General features: G+C 32.4%; 4 protein-coding genes across 5 annotated transcripts; 2 read left to right on the plus strand and 2 right to left on the minus strand.

Annotated features, from left to right (window-relative positions):
* Positions 1-4,757: 4,757 nt before the first annotated feature.
* LOC106356947 lies at positions 4,758-5,689 on the minus strand. Its single transcript, XM_013796655.3, has one exon. It carries the CDS (start codon positions 5,556-5,558, stop codon positions 4,926-4,928), a length of 633 nt encoding a protein of 210 aa, XP_013652109.1. The 5' UTR covers positions 5,559-5,689; the 3' UTR covers positions 4,758-4,925.
* A 4,658-nt stretch (positions 5,690-10,347) lies between these two features.
* On the minus strand, positions 10,348-11,875 carry LOC106356948 (protein RGF1 INDUCIBLE TRANSCRIPTION FACTOR 1). The gene is made up of 4 exons (XM_013796656.3): positions 11,651-11,875; positions 11,338-11,559; positions 11,055-11,270; positions 10,348-10,970 (listed from the first exon to the last, which is right to left on the minus strand). The coding sequence occupies exons 1-4, from the start codon at positions 11,651-11,653 to the stop codon at positions 10,656-10,658; spliced, it is 756 nt and encodes a 251-aa protein (XP_013652110.1). The 5' UTR covers positions 11,654-11,875; the 3' UTR covers positions 10,348-10,655.
* A 256-nt stretch (positions 11,876-12,131) lies between these two features.
* On the plus strand, positions 12,132-15,200 carry LOC125576249 (glutathione S-transferase T3-like). 2 transcript variants are annotated; one of them, XM_048735770.1, is made up of 3 exons: positions 12,132-12,849; positions 12,934-13,071; positions 13,172-15,200. In XM_048735770.1, the coding sequence occupies exon 3, from the start codon at positions 13,697-13,699 to the stop codon at positions 14,474-14,476; it is 780 nt and encodes a 259-aa protein (XP_048591727.1). In that variant the 5' UTR covers positions 12,132-12,849; positions 12,934-13,071; positions 13,172-13,696; the 3' UTR covers positions 14,477-15,200. Both variants share the same exon structure in this region, with proteins under 2 accessions (XP_048591727.1, XP_048591728.1).
* Positions 15,201-15,353: 153 nt separating this feature from the next.
* LOC125576172 lies at positions 15,354-15,980 on the plus strand. Its single transcript, XM_048735581.1, has one exon. The coding sequence runs from the start codon at positions 15,354-15,356 to the stop codon at positions 15,978-15,980; it is 627 nt and encodes a 208-aa protein (XP_048591538.1).
* The last annotated feature ends 4,405 nt before the right edge of the window (positions 15,981-20,385 follow it).

Genomic DNA, 20,385 nt, shown 5'->3' on the forward strand with positions numbered 1-20,385 from the left:
TAATTTATTAATAGAATCATATATCTATATTGAATTATGTTATATTTTTAATCATTAGACTTTAAGAGTAAATAAATTATTAATTTATAATATATATATAGTTTATAACTTTATATTGTAGTTATAAATAAAGAGAAAATAATCGGGAAAGGTGAAGAAGTTCATATAAAATTATGTAATTAAAATGGTAAAATGGTGAGTATGATGAAGTGAATCTAAGAAAATTAGTTGTACAAATTATGGTGCTTTCTTCATCCATTATAATGATTTAAAATAATATATATTCATATAAATAAGTCAATATTTGTTGTTTTTTTTTGAAAGATGTTAACATTTTCTGAAAGGTTACACTGATCAAAGAGATTAGTTTGTGGAGCTAACCAAACGAGGATTATAGTGTTTACTTTGGAAAAAGTAATAGGTTGAACGATAGATGGCGTGCGTGTTTTTTCACATGGAAATCTGCACATATATTAAAATTGTAAGATTTGAATCATAGAGAAAATATAGTGCATATGAGTGAAGTTGATTCATTATGAAACTAAAGATGGCTAAAATTCTTCTTTGTCAAAATGCATAGATGTGAATCTTATATGAATAAAGTTCTCAATTGCTTATAGCAGTATAATAAATTTCGTGTGTAAAGGAAAAAAAATGTTATATAAGTGAAAACAAAAATTATGATTTTTTTCTTGTGCCTATAGGCTCTTCGCAATTTGAAGAAGAAAGAACATATTGTGTGAAAATCTTTGGTTCGATCAAATTTTATCGAGTTGTTTATAAAACTGTTGTTATATGATTCATGTAAATTTTCAGTGTTGATTTAAAAGCCCAAAAAATTCATCTATACTGACTTTTTGATTTTTTTTCTGTGATTTAAATTTTAAAAAAGATAAAACTTTCGATAAGTTATATAAACTCAGAATAAGTATTTAACTTTAGAAAACATTTACATGTTTCAAACTTATAATATATATATAATGTTTAAAATTATGTATATAAAACATGTGTAAAATGTGCTTAAATATGTTTCTCTTCTTTAATGTGTTAATTGTACTATATATAACATTATTTTAAAATTTCAAAAAGTTTATGTCACATACAAAAACCATCAATTAAAAAGATAATTCTCCATCTACAACGAGAAAAATGAAAAACTATAAACATATAAATTTAAATTAAGAAAAACTAACATTAGAAAAACAAAAAATTAATGTAAAAAAAACAAACCGACAAATAATATTATAAATAAAATAAATTTATAAGACACAATCCGCGCGAAGCGCGGAAAAAATCTCTAGTATATGTAAAAATTTTAAAAATTCTATCTTTTAAGAATGGAGAGAGTAGAACAAAGGTTTAGGTTTCTCGGAAAACCTAAAGTCAAACTAGTCGTCGGTATGCGTAAAACAGAGTAGTTGGACTTCGGTTTAGACATCCCTAATTTTTTTTAAACATATTAAAAACGTTTTGGTTATTGTGACACTGATTGAAAAAAAAAAAAAAACATCAATAATTTCTCAAATATTTATTTTAAACATTACCATACCAACAACATATCGACGGTCCGATCTGATGGTGAAAGAAACAAAAACGAGTTACCTTTCTTTTCACTTTTATTAGTTATTTAATTATTCAGTCAGAGCGTTGAAATTTTGTTATAGTATGATATTTAAGATTTTGGTTTAAAATCACACCAAATTCACAAACTAAACCTTAGCCTATGTAGGATAATGATCTAAATATGAATATGCATCCGTATGGACTTGATTTAGATATCATCTAAGAAATGCCTAGCAATCATTCCAAGAAACTAAACCTTAGCCTATATATGATGTAATTTGCCTTTAACTGGATGCTAGTCGTCTATTACGCCAAGGACGACATACTTTATACTACTTTGTATTTGTTTTGAATGAATAAATGAGATATATATTACAGTTCATTAAACTCTTAGATTATCTAATCTTAGATGTATAAGAAATTATAGATTCAATTTCATTAGAAAAGTTTCTCTCTCTACAAAATAGTGAATTTAAAAGAGTTTAGATTTCACTTTATAAGAAGATACGAGCTTATAGATCTAAAATTACATAGTCATTCCAAAAAAAAATCATTTTTAAAGAAAATCGACTCAGGTGGACTTAAGTTTTTATTTTCCGGATTGAGTTTTCATTTACTGGATAAAAAAACAGTACATGTCAAGTAGAACTCAGAAAGAAAATGAAGTCAATTTAAGAATTAAGTAAAATATAAATCTTATACTTAACCAGCTAAATAAGAAGGTTTACATTGACATATATTCCGTTCATTTTATTTTAGTTATCGTTTTAAGTTTATTCACATATATTAAGAAAATATTTAATTTTGTATATTTTTAAAATAAAAATATCATTATCCATACACATAATCATATTTCAACTAACAGAAAAATAAACTCAAAAATATTATTAATAAATTTTACATTGAAATTTAAAATAAAATTTTAGTTTATAACGGTAATTAAAGTGAAAATATCTATTTCAAATAAGATAAGGTTAATATTGTTGCCGCCAGATACAAACATGTTACTGTCGGATACTTGTCGGCCATAAAAGAAAAGAATTGGAACATTCCCATTTCTTGGTCCAATAGAATAAATCGAATCTTAGGGTTCACACAATTTCCAGTTTTTTTAATATAGACTTTTTATCGTATTTATTAAATTCACGACGAGACTTTGAGAAAAAGATCAAAATAGCACTAAATCAAGTTTTTGTTCCCAAACTAGCACTCAAGTCCAAAAATCACAAAAATACCACTCAAGGGGTGGGGTTTAGGGTTTAGAATTTAGGGTTTAGGGTTTAGAATTTAGGTTTTAGGGTTTAGAGTTAAGAAGTGGGGTTTTGGGGATAAGATTTCAAATTTTGAAAATAAAAAAATTTAAATTTTTCAAAACATAAAATGCTATTTTGGTCATTTTAGTTTTTGAGTGCTATTTTTGTGATATAAACTTAAAAAGATGCTATTTTGGAGATTTGCCCCGAGACTTTTCAATAGCTATATTTTGGATGTGTTATGAGATTGAGACCAATGAGTCACACGGGAAAAGGAGATGAGTTTTGGTTGCAGATTACTTGGCTGAGTGAAAACAAATTATATGGAAGACATGGTTTAGGACCATCCCATAGTACATAAAAATTATCTCTACATTTTACTTAAAAGAAAGTAACTTTATTATATAATTGGATTTGTTCTAGTAGTTCACTCTATAATAGAGTGGAACATAGACAAATATTATTACTTTACTCTATATTTAGAGTAAAAAACAATATTATAACAATGGTTCCTGTTTTCTTTTTATATGCGACAGAGTGGTACAAGTCGTCCAACTTAAAAAATTTGAATTATAAATGTAAATGTGGATTAAATTTGTTCTATGCGAGGCATAGATCACTCAAATTTGAATCGTATATATCCGCAAATCCGTAAATTAAAGAAATCGTTTTTAAAGAAAAATGATCTTCTTCTAAAATAATTATAGATTATATATATATATATATATATAATTTTATGATTTTAAAATAAAATGGTTATTTTTATAGTTATTAATATTATCTCTAAATCATGCATATTATCCACAAATGTAGATGAAACCCATGATGGTATAGTATTTATCCTTGCGGATCAGATAGTGAATCAAATTATTTTAAATTTTTTTTTAATACGTATCGAAACGGTGCAGGCGGGGAGAATTTGACCGTTTCCCATCACGATTAACGTACGCAAATCGTCCATTTTCAAACTGAACTTCTTAGATCAGGTTTAGTAAACAAGTAACCGATTAGGTAACCGAGCTTGGTCATGTAATATTGGTTTTTCTTAAGTAAATATTAAAGAAAATCTGTTTGTTAACTAAGTATAAGTTTATGCATGTTGACAAAAAATATAAGTTTATGCATCACAGGATTTGGTCTATAATATTGGTTTTCCTTAAGTAGAAAGGTACAAAAAGACTGAACAAAAAAAATCAAAAGTCTAAAGCTTAATTTGATTAAACTTGGACTTTATCAAGTTAAATACCATTGGCTGTTTACATCTTGTCTTTTTCCAACCACACAAACCCTTTGCATTAAAATTCCAACTTTCTCTCCAAGTCTTTTGTTTGGTTTTGATTATCTTTCTCTATAGTTTTTTTTTTTTTTTTTTTTTGCAACTGATTTTTTCTCTATAGTTCCATGTCTAGTAATTTTCAAGGACTATGCTAAAGAGGAGACTGGACTTACCATATTTCATCCCTCAAATAAATAAATAGTTTTTTTTTGTCTATACTGCTTTAAACATAGAATCAAACATCAAACCGGTGAGACTGATGACTGGTGGGCTACGGACCAAACTTATCAAATGTTCGGCAGAATCTAATCATATCTTACATATTCAGAAAAATTACTGATCAAGTACGAACCATTTAAATTGACTATAACCAAAGCAACTATATTTTCAAAATTTTGAAAAATTAAACTAACAGTATCCGAAATACCAGTGTGTATAATATAATATGCATTTATCAAATTTTGACCAAGGAAGAGTAAATATCATTGAACAAACTTTACATTAGTTCATATCATTTTGAAGATACGAACAATAAAGTTAATTAACTCAAAGTATGTTTAAATATATGCATGTTGTATCTTCATGAAAGTCCCACAGTGTGAATGTTTGATACGTACTTGATTTATAGCTTATAAGCTAGTGCGCATATATTATTATACATGACATAACAAAACGGGAAAATATAATATCACAGAAATAAAGTGAACACTGTAATTTACAGAGAGTTTTTTTTTTAAAATTTCAAACATTTTCTTTTTTTTTTGTAAAAAAATTTCAAACATTTAACATAACAATAATTTCCGTAACAAAAAAAAAAAGGTATTCTTAGAGAACTAAAAAATGTTTTCTTCGTGGATTGTTGAGAGTCTTTTAATCGACCGAGCCGCAAGCTTCCTAGCTTTCCCAGACGCATATCTTTTCAATTGCCGTACCGAACCGGACCGGTAATAACTGATTGTATCAGTACTCTTAAACTGCGTCGTTTTATTCGGTAGGTTTCCCTTTTGCATCATCATCATCGAACTTCTATTAACGGCGACGAGCCGTTCGTTAGGCTGATTCAACGTCATCACCGGAGATATCCTCCCGCTCTTGCGACGGCGATTTTTATTCTTCGCAGCTTTCTCCATCGCGACGCTGGCTTTCACCGCGAGAGCCGCCATGTCGGACGCCGTGAGACGGTACTGACGTTTGGAGACAGGGAGAACGAAATAGATTTGATCCGCCTGAAGAATCTCCTCCGGCTCTATCGCCGGGATGAAGTCATCGTAATAGAGAGAATCCGAATTACATAGAAAATAAGAGGAAGGCCGAGAGGAAGACGAAGAAGCCATTGATTCAGCTTCAAGAACCTGTGAAGCTAACACCGGGACATTGTATTCCCGGAGATCGCCGTTAACCGTCACGATTTTAGCCGCCGGAGAAGAATCGCAGTCGCTACGACCAACAGATACACAAAGACCCATTTGAGTTTTTCTTTCGAGTCTTTAGGTTAAAAACTTCGGAAAACGAAACTTGAATTCTGATCGCTTGAGAGAGAGTAATTGACAACTAAGAGATAGAGAGAGGACGCGTAGAGACAGAGTATGTTACAGAGAGGATATAAATAGACCAAGATGGGGACGTAAGTCGTAAGCTATATTACCGAACCGGCCGAACAAAAAGGAAGAGACAAAAACCAGTTGCGGTTTTGTCTTTTCTCAAACCGGTTGCTGACGCGTATGCTTAGCTTGTTAGTTGACTCTTGTCTTACACGTATTTATGATATGCATGCACCTTTCTATTAAAGTCACAGAATATTTTGACTAACCTAAACAAGTTAATTTAGACAATATTGCTTAATTTTGTAAGATCAAGAGAAAAATGTAAAAAGTGATCAAACTGATCATATATTTAGTTACTGGAATTTTCGTTGATAAAATTTCTTCTATTGTTATTATTGTTGAGAAAAGGGATTGCACAACCAGTTTTTAATTTTCTTTTTACTCAACGTGTGAATACGATTGGTATGGTTATTTTAGATGACTGCATTGTACAGTTGTTTGTATTATACGTGGATGTGCGTTTGTATAAATGGTCTTTCTTCTTATCTATCTACTCTGTAAAATTGACCTACAAAGTCTATTTAATTGTGTTACAAAAAAAAAAAAAGTCTATTTAATTGTCAACTTACCCAACTAGAAGGTACGCAACATAAAATTTCAAAATAAAATCTTCACATTCAATTTATGTAATAAATTTTTTATACGGTTCAAATAAAAAACCATATTTAGAACCGATTGTACGCGGCGTTCGTGTGGACGGAACTATTTTTGAAATAGAAAAAGAAGTTTGAATTCAATATATGGTGAATTGATTAACGACTAATCAATTAAATCGCTGGTTAGATAACAGATTCGTTGACAAAAAAATCTATGTACGGATGGATTGTAGAGAAGTCAGCAATGATGTGGCTCTTAGCCGTAACACGTGACTAAAATAAGCAGATAAGGAGACCAACACAATAAATAAATAAGCGTGGGGAATAAGGAAACCACAGCAACTTTTTTATTTTCTCTCTTTCTTTTAATGTGAAAGACCATACTCCCTCCGTTTTTTATTATAAGTCGTTTTAGAAAAACTTTTTTTGTTCCAAATTATATGTCGTTTTCGATTTTCTATGTAAAATTTATTAATAATTAATATTGTATGACCAATGGTAATATATCTTATATTTTTCTATTGGTTGAATTGTGGTTAGGTAAATAATTAATGATGTTTTTGTTTAGAAAATATAAAAAATTAATGGTTTTCTTAATCTACGTGCATAGCTGTAAAACGACTTATATTAAAAAACGGAGGGAATAGCAATTTGTTGACTCACCAATACCATGTGACATTTTGATAAAATAGAGAAAAACAATTTGATATCCCAAGTGGTAAAAAAAACAAATGATCAATTATGTATGTAAGCCGTGAGTTTCAAGTGACTTTCGTAATGATAATTGATAAATAAATGTTCTACAACTATTTGCTTAAAAGTATCAACGTTATAATCTTTTTGACAAAATATCATTTTATAATCGTGATATGCGCTTCCGCAAAACTCCCGTGATTTATGAGATTTAAATATACTTCTCGTCGATATCTTTTAAATTAAATAACAAATTTGAATTTTATTAAGAACTTCTCATTGCATCTTAATGGAAACTATCATTTTTATCTTATTGACAATCTCTCGGGGCTTGGTGTGTACTCACGTCAATCATGAATTTGATTTTCTCTTGGAACTAAATTTATCAACTATTTGGCCAGTTTGGATTTGAGTTTCGGCCCAATTGGTTTACATAATGGACCGTAACATATGATCGATCTATTCCTGGTATTAATCGGAAGTTATTTCAAATTTTGTATGCTTTCGAACTAGTCTAACTCTGTAGTACTAAGTGCATTTTTCCCGGGACCAACTAGATTAGCCAATAAGATTTATAAAAAAAATTATCATTTTATATTATACTTATAAGTACTTGCAGACTTAACATTAGTTTAACTAAAAGCTAAAAAAGCACAAAGGAGACACCGTACTTATTTAATTATGACATTGAACTGAGTAAACTCGAAAAGGTCACAGGCCATGCAAAAGGCACAAAGGATTCACGTGTTCACTCGTTGACTTTCAAAGCAATGCTACTGACTACATATAATACACTATCACAACCCTCAATTTAAACTTCGTTAAACCTAATGAACAAAACAAGATTTTCCAGTTTCATATTTTTTTTTTTTGGTAATCATGTTAAATCCAGTTTCATATTTTTTTTTTAGCATGATAGTGTATATATATGTAGATTCTTTTTTTTTTTTGCAACTCTATATGTAGATTCTTATTTCGTGTGAAAATGCCTCAAGAACACTTATATGAAAGGGATCAACTATTAGTAATTAGTTTAATTAATAGGGAATGAGACTTCTACGGTATCATATTAATTAATGTTCCTACAGGCTACAGTCATATATCAAGTTGATCGCAACTATATTAGATTTCATCTGTAATTTTTTTTTGTCAGCTGATTCATTTGTCGTTAACTAAGATATCTTTATAACTTTAGTAATGACAGCTTGCGGGACGCGTAGTTATCATTTAACTACAACAAAAATGATTAAAGATCGAGAGAATTTCGTAAATACACGCTCGTTGCAGATTTTTCGATTTGGCAACTGGCAGAAGTCTACAAGTCAATTAACAAACAATTCGTAGACATCTTCAAGTAAATGACAAAACATCTAATGTGTAGTATTAGATATCTACCGAAATAGTACCTAAGCCGTTTTGCTTAGATATAACCTCCTTGCACGTCTACCATGTTCCTTGCCAAAAAATATTCCTAATTTCTGGTTTATCTTATAACGTGATCGTGCCCACAACGAAATAATTCGAGCGTTGCACGGGATGAGATTATTAATTTCGTTACTTTTAGATAAAATACATTAAGTCTCTTTAATCTAGATATCAATTCAGTTTTAAATTGTTTTTTTTATTCTTAATCTCTTAAAATATCACTACCATTCTAAATCTATATTTATTTTGGTTTGTTCGGTTAAAATGCTTAAGGTTTTTGATTTTTTTAGGCGATAAACCAAAACTATTATTATTTGTTTGGTTTCATGTTATATGAGTTTTTGACAGTCATGACGTCAAACCAATAGTTTCATATTATAATTTCTAAATGCATTCAAAATCAAATCAAATCTAGATAATAGTTGAAGAAAAAGAAAAGAAAATTATTAAGACAAATAATTTCTCTAAAATTTGGTCGATGGTGAAAGAAAACATTAAAAATATATTCCAATTTCAACAATTATTGAGTAAAAAAAAGATATGCAATGATCTGAGATACGCAATGATCTGTTACTAATTGACTCAAATTTGTTTATAAGTTCTGTTGTTTTGATATGGAACTCTAAACTAATCATCTTTAAAATGTGAGAATATCTGACTTGTGTGTTTTATAAAATGTGTCATGTAATATCTTAGCAAATCGAAATTCTATGTGAGTTTAGTATTTGATAAAGAGTATTGGAGTATATTGCGTAATCGAGTTTGAGAAGAACTGTCAATTAGTTTCTTTCAAATTGTATTTCTATGTAAAACTTTTGTATAATCCGTGAAATCCTGCATGTAAATTTTATATTGACAAAAAACTATTATATTAAGACAACAATTTGGTTGAGGTTTATTTAGAAAATATCATTACAATAAATTTGTAAAGTTGGTTTGAGAAACTCTCTACATGTGACACGTCAGCGTACTTATTTTTGAATCGCTATGAAACTGACACGTGGCGAACATAGTATGAACATATTAATGTCAAATATTTCTCTTTTAATATATAAGGAATCTCTTTTTTTTAACGTCAAAATGCCATTATATTACTTAAATTTGAGGTGATCTAGATAACTAAACCGAAATAAAATAACCAATAAAATGTAACTCCAATCTCTTAAAAGTCTTAATTGAACAAATATTAGAGATAACTAGGCGATCCTAGAAAGGCCTAAAGTGGGGGGTCAAAGAGATGTTTGTTTAACTTTGTTAGCCGTATTGGGCTTAAAACGTTGTGTTCCATTTAACCACCCTGTGGGCTTTGCAATTACTCGAAATTTTGAAAGTTGCACATTTGTTTTGTTTAGTGATGAGTTTTGCTACCTTGGTCAACGTGATAAGAAGCTGATATAGTGATATGGAGGCTTGTGGCAAAGTGAAGAGAAACACGTGATGATTAGTTGTGTTGAAGATAACCTTTTAAAGCAAAATAGAGGGTTTGTTATTACGAAGTAGTTGGACGTATAAATAAGACCAAGTCTGTTCTTCATTTTTATGCATTATGTGATTGTATCTTCTCAGGCGATATGAGCTTGAAGATGATAATCAATCCGATCAACGCGAGATCTGCATTTCAGTCAGTATTAAACAGTTTCTTATTACTAAACGTTGCCATGCCACAACACATTGTACACGTAGTGCAAATAATAAAATCATACATGTAAGTGTTACTTCCACATCTCAAAACCATGTTCGCCACAATTTTATATATTTGATGGGCAGGTGGACAAGGAAAGAGCTAAGGAAGTGAGGAGAGAGCTACTATGACTCCGGTCGATCTTAATTTGTTAATTTGGTCAACTGACCAAACATGTTTTTCTTTTTCAGAAATGTACATTACACAAATGTAAAAGCAAGTAACGACAAGACGAACTAGTCATGAATCATGATCATAGTGTACCACAGTATACTTGCTATTTTATTGTCACAGTATTACACCGTATACGCTACAAATAACATACCACGAACCATCTTTCAAACGGATGCTTACAACAAAATCTACATTAAAACGTATTTCAATTTCCTGAGGACTATAAACTTATACCATACATTTATAAACAAATAATATGTATAAATGCCATCTTAAACTATCTACTATTCCTAGCTTCCAAAAGAAAGAAAAAATACTAACCATTTACAATATAATGACCGCATTTTGTAATATGTATGGCGGTTTTCTATATAGTACTTATTGTTAATATCAGAACGGAGCACGGTGTGGTACACCCTTCCGTCTGCTTGAGTTCCGGTGATTATATATCGGCGGTGTTCCCGGAGAAAGATTAAAACCGCTTTCATCACCGGAGCTCGTACACCGTTGATCTCCTGAAAAGTAATCTGACTTAACGGTGGTGCAGATAAGAAGACCACTCATCAGACGGTTGAAAGCACACGTCTTACGTATCTTAGTTGGTGTGGTCGCCTCATCAGATTCCGACCCACCTAGATACTCTCTCTCATGCTTCCCTTTGAAAGAGAAGGTTAGACTTTGATTCCCTCTCTTCATCCCTCCAAGCTGAATCACCAAACAAGGGTAACATGGTCAATTTAATAAAGATACTGAAACTGGTATACAACAGAGAGAATATATTCTATTTACTTTGCAACCAAGAGAGCAGAAACGGTAAGAATCAAGAAGGCTTCTGAAACATATTTCACAAGTATTGGTAACGCCTTTGCCGATTCTTGGCTGAGGACGTTCGTTCAAGAACACGATCCTTGCGCTGTTGATTATATATGTCTGAACACAAGATATGTCTATGTACTTCTGAATCTCGTTTACCCTCACAACGTTGTGGTATGATGATCTACGTATCTGAAAATATATTAGATATTTTTAGTACTTTTCTGTAAAATTTAAGAGAATATTTTAAAGAACGCACCTGAAGGACACGATGGTTTTTGTGATTGACCAAACAGTAAGAGCAAAAGGCATCGGAAGTGCAGTCAAGACAGAACATGTTGCATTCGCTTTTGTTGGAACCGGCGTGGATCGAACACGGAACGAAGTAGTTTGCTCTTAGCATTGGGATTAGCCATGGTGGACTCCGATAATGACCTTCTTCTTCTTCTTTTTCTTCTTCTTGTGCTCTCATCATTGGTTCCTGGAGGATTTTAAGACCAATTCAAGAGTGGTAATATAAGAGCCTGTGGAGAGAAATTTTCAAGAAGAGTAAGAAGGAGAGAATCAGTCACCATGATTTTCTTGTGGCTGCGCTTATTGGACCCAAAACTCTTGAGGTTTTCGATAGCAAGCGTGATAGTGAAGAAAGAAGCAGATTTGATTGGGAAGACTAAGAAGAGCTAGATGATTTAAGTTAGTGGAGGAGGCGGCTGCTATAGCTGAAACGAGAGATTGAGAGTTTTTTCTTGGTGTGTTTTTGAAGTCGGTCACAATAATTTGAGGTTTATAATATAACTCGCATGAAAATCAATCCGCTTTTATTCGTGCCTTTGTAGTTATCATTAATTACTTTTTTTTTGCCATGTACTACTTACTATCTACTTATTTGACAAATCAATGTCTCTAATTTTTCTTTTAAGTCCATTAGAGGAACACGTATAAGCTAAGGCCATCAGCATTGAGAGTTCATGAGGGGTTCATGGGCCCGGGTTCATAGGCCCGGAAGGCAAAAATAAATCAAAAATTGGGTTTATTTTCGCGACCCGCCTCTTATTACTGACCCCGTATGAGCCCGGTTCATGCCAGGTGTCACCCACCCATTGGAAACGCGATCGCGAGTTCACGAGGAGGAAAGCGGAGAGAAAGCATTTCTCTCATTTCTCAAAAAAAGCTAGGGTTTCTCTCCGAAAGGCGATTTTGGTGCGACGATGACCGTTCTTCACTTTCCTCTATCTACTCGACGACGGAGTGTCTCCTCTACGAGCCCAGGTGAGTATGGAGTTGATTCACGGTTTAATCAAGCGTTTATCGTGTCGAAACCGATGTGGGGGACTCGAAATAGATTTTGTGGTTTCGAGTTTGGGTTCGAAATCGGAAAAGGGGTTTTCGCTATATGGTTTTAAAACCTCATGCGGGGTTCGATTTATCGAAATTTAGGGTTTGTTTATCTGGGATTTGAAATCGATTTGGGGGTTTCGAGTTATGGTTTTAAATCTGCATGTGGGTTCGATTTATGGGTCGTTTCATCTTAGTTTTTCGTGATTATTTCGTAATCTGTTTTATCTTTGTTGTTTAGATGGATCCCGTGGAAGATAGAAGAAATACAAAGCGGCAGGAGGAGTTCTACAACAGTATGGGACACGTGGCCGATTCAGAATATGGGATTCCCAGGAGGTGTCCCTGTGGTGGGAGAATCCGAGACGAGGTTCGCGTGAAGGAGAAGTACGACACTCTGCCTGGGAAACGCTTCTTCACGTGCATCAACTACGAGGTAAGAGATACAAGTTTGTGGGTTCGAAGATGTATAGATTATGTTTTAGTGACGCGAGTCTAATGTGTTTATGTTGTCAACAAGGCTGATGGGTTTCATTACCGTCAGCCTTGGGTTATAGGTGTGCAGGAGGAGGTCGAAAGTCTGCGTAGGCGGGTGGAGAAGGCTGAGCAGGTGATCAAGTTGGTGCCCAATCTCAATAAACATATCGACACAGTTGAGGTTAGTGAACTTTTTAAGAGTATCGAATAGGTACTGTAAAGAATTGTAAAGTTTGGTTATTTTTAAGTCCGTAACACGGTTTGTTTGTTTCCATCTGCAGGCAGAGGTTAACCGCCTCAGTTTGGCGGTTGATAACCTCACTGCTGAGATTTATTCTCTCACTGTGCAGGTCGCAAATCTGGAAAAGGTCTGCTTCGAATAAAAACCTTAAGGTAAACACTCAAGCTTAACTAAGCTTAACTGAACTGAAGTATTTAGCTTGCTCTGATGAATGCTGAACTAGAGGTGAACTGAACTAGCTAGAGTAGGTAACTGAACTAGAAATGAATTGAACTAGGTAGACTAGGAACTGAAAAACATTAATTATCAGTTGGTTGGTTGCTCTGATGAATGCTGTTTTGAATGCTCTTTGTCCACTTCTTGTACTAGTTTTTTAAAACAGATTTGATGTGTAATGAATGCCGTTAGAGAACAACTTGTTGTGTAATTAACTTTAATGAATTTTGGTGGTTAGACTTACTTTAATTGCTCTCTCTTATCAAAGCACAATGGTAGTTTAAAAACATAGTTAGAAGTAAAAAATCTGAAAACCAAAACCACGTTTAAAACATCACCCCAAACCAAAATGGAACCGTTTTCTCTAGATTCTCCCGGGTTTATGAACCTTTTATCTTCCCAGACCAGTCAACCCATAGACGTAGGGTCCATAGGCGTAGGGTCTTCTACTGTTCCAAAACCGGTGGAGAGGAAAAAGTGGACAACACAAGAAGACATTGTTCTGATCAGTGCTTGGTTGAACACCAGCAAGGATCCGATAGTTAGTAACCAGCAGAAGTTAGGGTCGTTTTGGAATAGAATAGCAGAGTACTTCAATTCAAGCCCTCAGCTGAGTGGCTACGCTCCTAGAGAGTGGAGTCAGTGTAAGCAGAGGTGGGGTAGAGTTAATGAGCAGGTATGTAAGTTTGTGGGTAGTTATGAGGCGGCATTGAAGGAACAAGCTAGTGGTCAAAATGAGAACGATGTCATGAAGTCTGCCCATGACATCTTCTTTAACGACTACCAGCTCAAGTTCACTCTCGAGCATGCGTGGAGGGAACTGAGGTTTGATCAAAAATGGAGATCAAACTCTGTTTCCAGAGATGGTCCAAAAGAGAAAAGGAAGGAAGCTGCGGTTACAGAGCCTGAGTTGGAAGAGGTTAGGCCTCCTGGTATTAAGGCTTCCAAAGCTGCGAAACGAAAGAAGCACGGGAATGAAGCAGCTCTTGATCAGATAGAGAGCATACTAGCAAAGAAAACTATCATATCAAACCGGAAAATCCTTGATCGTCTCTTAGGAAAAAATGCAGATACACTTTCTGATCAAGAAAGGACACTCAAGAATAAACTGATTTCCGAAATGCTTTGAGTTGGTCAGTGGGTAATTTTTTGTCTGTTTTGTGTTGTCTATTTCTTTTTGTTTTTTGAGTGTTGTCTAGACTAGAGTGTGATTTGTGATTTGTGATATGTGATTTCTTGAGTGTTGTCTAGACTTTTTGTTTAACTTTATTGATTCGACTCTGTTTTATGTTGTAGGTCACGGGTTGCAGGAGGTGGATGGTTGTACTTGTGTTCCAGTCACGGGTTCACGATTTCTCTGTTTCTTTTATGTACCTGTCTTTTAGCTTTATGTACCTCTCTTTTAGCTCTATGTATGTCGGTTTTAATCACGGGAAAGTGTAGAATGTTGGATTTTTCTACACTTCTATCTTATGTAATCACGGGTGTATGTACCCCTGATAACTTCATTCACGGGTGTAAACATTGTCTCCCTATATATATTATGTTTGTCACTTCTCTTTGGCGATCATTTATAAAATCTCCAATGCAACTTCTCTTTCTTTCTCACTTGTCTTTGTGAAACACACTGCTTTCCTCATCCTCCTCTACACCAAGTCTCCAAAGTATTTGTGTATCGACCCACTGCTTTCCTCATCCTCCTTTACACCAAGTCTCTCTCCTTGTATTTAGGTAATCACATATCTTGAACCGTAGCTTTTTAAACGAACCGTTGTTTTTTTAAAAAAAAAGAACCGTTGCTTTTTAAAGGAACCGTTGCTTTTCTTACAAGTATCATGTATATTCTAATGTACCGTTGCTTTTTTTTAATATGAAACACCGATTTTGTTTGAAACATATATGAACCGTTGTTTTTTTATATGTATATAAAATACAATTTAAAGAAATATGTAATTATTTTGTTTAATTAATATGATAATAATTTTTTTTTTTAATATGTACAAAGGATGTCTTCCTCATCAAGTGATGAAGTAGATGAAGCTTTAGATGAAATTGTCGACGAAGTAGTCGATAATTACATCGACTCAATGGTTAATGCTCAAATCAACAAGCCGAAGCGACGAAGTTATATCGAAAGAGAGCGGGAACTAGGACACAAACAACTATGGAACGATTATTTCGCGGAAAACCCAACATACCAGCCGGAAATGTTTAGGCGCCGTTTTCGAATGAACAAAACTTTGTTCCTTCGCATAGTCCAAAGCCTAACTAATGAACTGCCATACTTTCAGCAAAGAAGAAATGCTCATGGAAGGTTGGGGCTATCTGCACTTCAAAAGTGCACGGCCGCAATACGTATGCTGGCATACGGACAATCGGGAGATATGTATGACGAATATCTCCGACTAGGTGAAAGTACTTCACGTTTATGTTTGGATAATTTCACTAATGGGATTATACAATTGTTTGGAGCTGAGTATTTAAGAAGACCTACACCGGCGGATCTTCAACGATTACTCGATGTTGGAGAGGCACGGGGGTTTCCAGGGATGGTAGGCAGCATCGATTGTATGCATTGGGAGTGGAAAAACTGCCCAACGGCTTGGAGAGGGCAGTTTACACGTGGTTCATGAAAGCCGACAATTGTCTTAGAAGCTGTGGCATCACAGGATCTTTGGATATGGCACGCATTTTTCGGTTTACCAGGTACTCTCAACGATATCAATGTTCTTGATCGGTCTCCAGTTTTTGATGACATTTTACAAGGTCGAGCACCTAAAGTTAATTTCAAGGTCAACAACCACACCTATCATATGGCATACTACCTTACTGACGGAATTTATCCGCATTGGGCTACATTTATCCAATCCATCCCACTTCCTCAAGGTCCTAAAGCAGTGCGGTTTGCTGAACGCCAAGAAGCCACTAGAAAAGATGTCGAACGTGCTTTTGGAGTATTGCAATCGAGATTTGCAATAGTTAAAAACCCAGCTTTACAATGGGACAAGGAAAAAATAGGAAGGATTATGAGATGTTGTGTTATATTGCACAATATGATAGTCGAGAACGAAAGAGACGGATACAATCAAATTGATACATCAGAGTTCGAGTCGGGAGAGTCAAGCAGAAGTTCCCAGGTGCGAAGAAGAGAAAGTTTGAATGGCCATAATTTCCTTGGCATTCGCACTGAAGTTCGAAATTCCGATAAACATAATCGTTTGAAAGCTGATCTCATCGAAAATATCTGGCAAATGTTTGGTAATGTAGATGATTGATCGTTGTATGTTCATGAATTCTCAATGTATTGAATAAATTTCTTTTTTTAATATATTGGTTAATGTAATCAATTCTTAATGTATTCAATATTTTAAAACTTATTATATTTTATTCATTTATTTTCAATATAGTAAAAAAATTGAAAATAAAAAAAATAATATTATTTTATTTCTATGAACCCTTTCTACAGGTTCACCAATGCAGGAACACAATCGATAGAGGTTCACAACTATTTAAGGTCCCACCTAAAAAATAATAAAAAAACCTTATGAACCCCAAGAGGGGTTCACCAATGCGGATGCCCTAAGTGCACATGTGTGTGTCTGTAGAGACCCCATAATTAAAGGAACTGAAAAAGTAGTATGACTGAACTAATAAAAAAGGAACATTGCTCGCACATGAATACAAAATTTACGCCAAAAAACAATAAATGTTTAATTGTTTGGAATAAATAAACATTTTTTGTCGTTTGTGCCTTCAACATATCAAGCGGACCATATTATAATCTGTTGAGTGTTTTTTTTTAACTTTTATGAAGTTAACAATAGGTAGATGTACTTACGGCTCACGTGTGTGAAATACCATGATTTTTGTTTGATAATAGCCTAAAAGTGTTGTACAGTATTGTATATTTGAAGTAAAAAAGTTCCATTCAGATACTCTTAAAGAATAAGTAATTCAATTTTTTTTTAAGAAACTTCAGCCGACATCGATATTTTTAAGTTCAAATATTAGTTACGTTCTATATGTTTTTCAACTTTATCTTGAATATTTTTCCGATTGACTTAATTTTTTTTTTTAAGTTTCTATTGCACCTTCTTATTTGAATACGTGATAGCTTTGTTTCAAGCTGGTGAAATATATGGATAGATAAAGACAACGATGGAAATACTATGCCAATCAACTGAGATTGCGTGAAATATCATCACTCTTATCATGAATATAATTATCTACTCCCTACACTAGAAAACTATGCAATATGCAATTTCCCTATGTTGTTTCTTTTTCTTTCAGTTACAAAAAGTTGTTTTTTTTCCTTCTAGCAGAATGTTCGCTACTTTCTACATGTATCTCTCTAGACTATTAATATTGAAAGTAACAAGCCTTCCGAATGACATCCTATAAAATAGTATGTTAAGTAAATTATCTAAAATGTTCCCTTTTCCGTTTCATATGTTTTTAGGTTTATTTTCTGACAAAAACAGAAAGAGACAAATGGACGAACACCTAAGCAAGTACAATATTTTATAGTATATTATACAGATGACAGTGAGTGAATCATCTACACATTTAATGTACTACTTTCGCGAAAGAGACCGAATCAATAAACTATGTACATGGAATATCACAAAGAGATTACAAATTTACAATCTCTACTATATAAAAGAAACTAATTTAAAGACTCCTAAACTATGCCACATCAGCAAAAATATTTGTATCCAATCAAAGTTACACATTTAACAAGCTTAAATAAAATTCAACCTTAGTCGAAATACGTTCTCTAATCATATTACAACGAAATCTATTTTCTTTAAACAACAAATTTTCAAGAGATTAAATATGATCCACATTTATTCAGCCAATATTTTTCCTCACCTTCCCATACCTTTTCTCTATCCTTTCTCTACAGTTTAAAGAAAAATCAATAGTCCTCATGAATCCTTTCTCTACGGTTTAAAGAAAAATCAATAGTCCTCATAAATCTTATATAATTAAAAAAGTTTAATGAATCATTTATTCAAATTGGCACAAAACAATGATGAAACAAATAGTTTTTAAAAATCAAATAATGTATAAACATATACAAATAATTTATTCCAAAAATGTTATAAAATAAATAGTAAAATCTTTGCGAAGAGATAACTTAAAATATATAATAAAACTAAACTTATATATTTGTTTTCAGTAGTATGGTGATATGAATAAATTAAAAAAAACAAATCAAACTATTAATTTAAAACAGTTTATTTTTCAAAGTATAAGAGCATTAAAAATTTGGATTAAAACAAAAATTTAAATATTTTATATTTGATGGATATACAATTTTTTGGATGAAACATTTACCAAACACTATTATATACTATTTCTCCTATTTTAAAATATTCAATATATTTATAATTAACACCAGATCAAAAAAATAACAGCTGAGAAATTACATAAATGTAAAATAAAAAACAAAGTGAAATTTATCAGTTCAAAAAAATCACAACGAAAACTCAAATCGATCACCATATGTTACACATTACCTTAGACATTTTAATTTTTTGAAAAGTAAAATGGTATAAAATATTCAAATATATAAAGATGTAAAATGAGTTTCAAAAATAATAATAATAAAGATGTAAAATTAAGTTTATAAGGTACAACCTGCGCGTAGCGCGGACAAGAATTCTAGTAATAATAATTATTATTAAGAAGAGAAGTGTGAGTTGACTAAAAAAGAAGAACAGAAGTGTGATCCACGTAATCAGATTGTAGCTATCAATAGAAAATTAAACATAATGTTCAAAATCTTGGGAGAAAAGTCGACGATCTTCGATCTTATCTCTTTCCAACTACACAAAAAGAAATAAATTATTTTTTCTCCTTTTTTTCTGGTTTTGTTTGTATTCAAAAAGTTAAAAAGAATGAAACTTTGGGACTGTTGTGGAAAGAAGGCGAACAAAAGGAGCAACGCACTGTTGACCGACCTGAGCTGAACAGTCAACGGCACGTGACCGTCGTCGTTCTCTTACATCAAAAGAAGGTCGAAAGTAAAAATGACTAAATGCCATAAGTACGAACCGAACCGTCGAACCCTGAACCAACTTTTATTTGTATTGCTGCATCGACTGTAAGGTTATTAGTTATTACATTACAGGTTTATACACCAATCTTCAACTACTACTATACAACTCAACAGATACAATGGCCACAGTTTCTGTAAAACTACAAGTGTAACTAAGTAGAAGAATGAACTTAACTGGTTTGTATAATTAACCGATTAAAGAGTAAAACATAATTAGCCAAACTATATAACCCTCGTACCATATCAGCCAATCTATTGAAACTATACAACCCTCATTACCATTGATCATAGTTCTAACCATTAATCTACACTATTTTTGTCTCTATTGGATTTAGAAGCTACTACTATCTTTAAAAGCGCAGATATTTGTTGTTGAACCATTTTAATAAAATTTGCATGAATTTATAAATTTTTATAAGAAAACAAATAATTTAAAAGCTATTCTATAATAATGTTTGAGTTTTAAAAATAGACTTCATATTCGATCTAGATCTGTGGTTGAACTAGTAGATCCAGTACCTTGTATATTGTCTTGTACAGATTTTCTGAAAAAATTGTTAAGTAAAAATCAGACCGAACCTGGTAAAAATCTAAAAACTCACTATTAATCTGCGATATGTTGCCATTGATCAGATAAAAACACAAAATATCAGATAATATTAATTTTCTTACAAAAATTAGTCATATACGTTTTAATATTACATAAAACTTGTGATTTCTTAGACTTGGATAAAAAATTTATTATGTCATCCAAATAAAAAAATGATAATATAAAAAATATATTGATATGACAATATTAGTTTATTTTTGTTATTAATAACCTATTTTAAGTTTGTATTTTTATTCCAGATTAAAAATTTATGATAATTTAAAAAATATTTTTAAACACTCAAAATTGCCATATCAATATTTGTACATAATGATATAGTAAATAATATTATTTAATTTTTGTGTACATCACTCATTTTTGATAG

The sequence above is a fragment of the Brassica napus genome, chromosome A7, assembly GCF_020379485.1.
Source record: "Brassica napus cultivar Da-Ae chromosome A7, Da-Ae, whole genome shotgun sequence".
In the NCBI taxonomy this organism is placed as follows: domain Eukaryota; kingdom Viridiplantae; phylum Streptophyta; class Magnoliopsida; order Brassicales; family Brassicaceae; genus Brassica; species Brassica napus.

What these genes read in the sequence shown, in the direction of transcription:
- LOC125576172 (XM_048735581.1), top strand. Translation starts at nt 15,354, where the DNA reads ATGTCTTCCTCATCAAGTGATGAAGTAGATGAAGCTTTAGATGAAATT.
- LOC106356947 (XM_013796655.3), bottom strand. Translation starts at nt 5,558, where the DNA reads ATGGGTCTTTGTGTATCTGTTGGTCGTAGCGACTGCGATTCTTCTCCG.
- LOC125576249 (XM_048735770.1), top strand. Translation starts at nt 13,697, where the DNA reads ATGGAACCGTTTTCTCTAGATTCTCCCGGGTTTATGAACCTTTTATCT.
- LOC106356948 (XM_013796656.3), bottom strand. An exon ending in AAAACCATCGTGTCCTTCAG is followed by an intron (nt 11,271 to 11,337) that starts GTGCGTTCTTTA and finishes ATATATTTTCAG; the next exon opens with ATACGTAGATCATCATACCA. An exon ending in TCTGCTCTCTTGGTTGCAAA is followed by an intron (nt 10,971 to 11,054) that starts GTAAATAGAATA and finishes TTGGTGATTCAG; the next exon opens with CTTGGAGGGATGAAGAGAGG.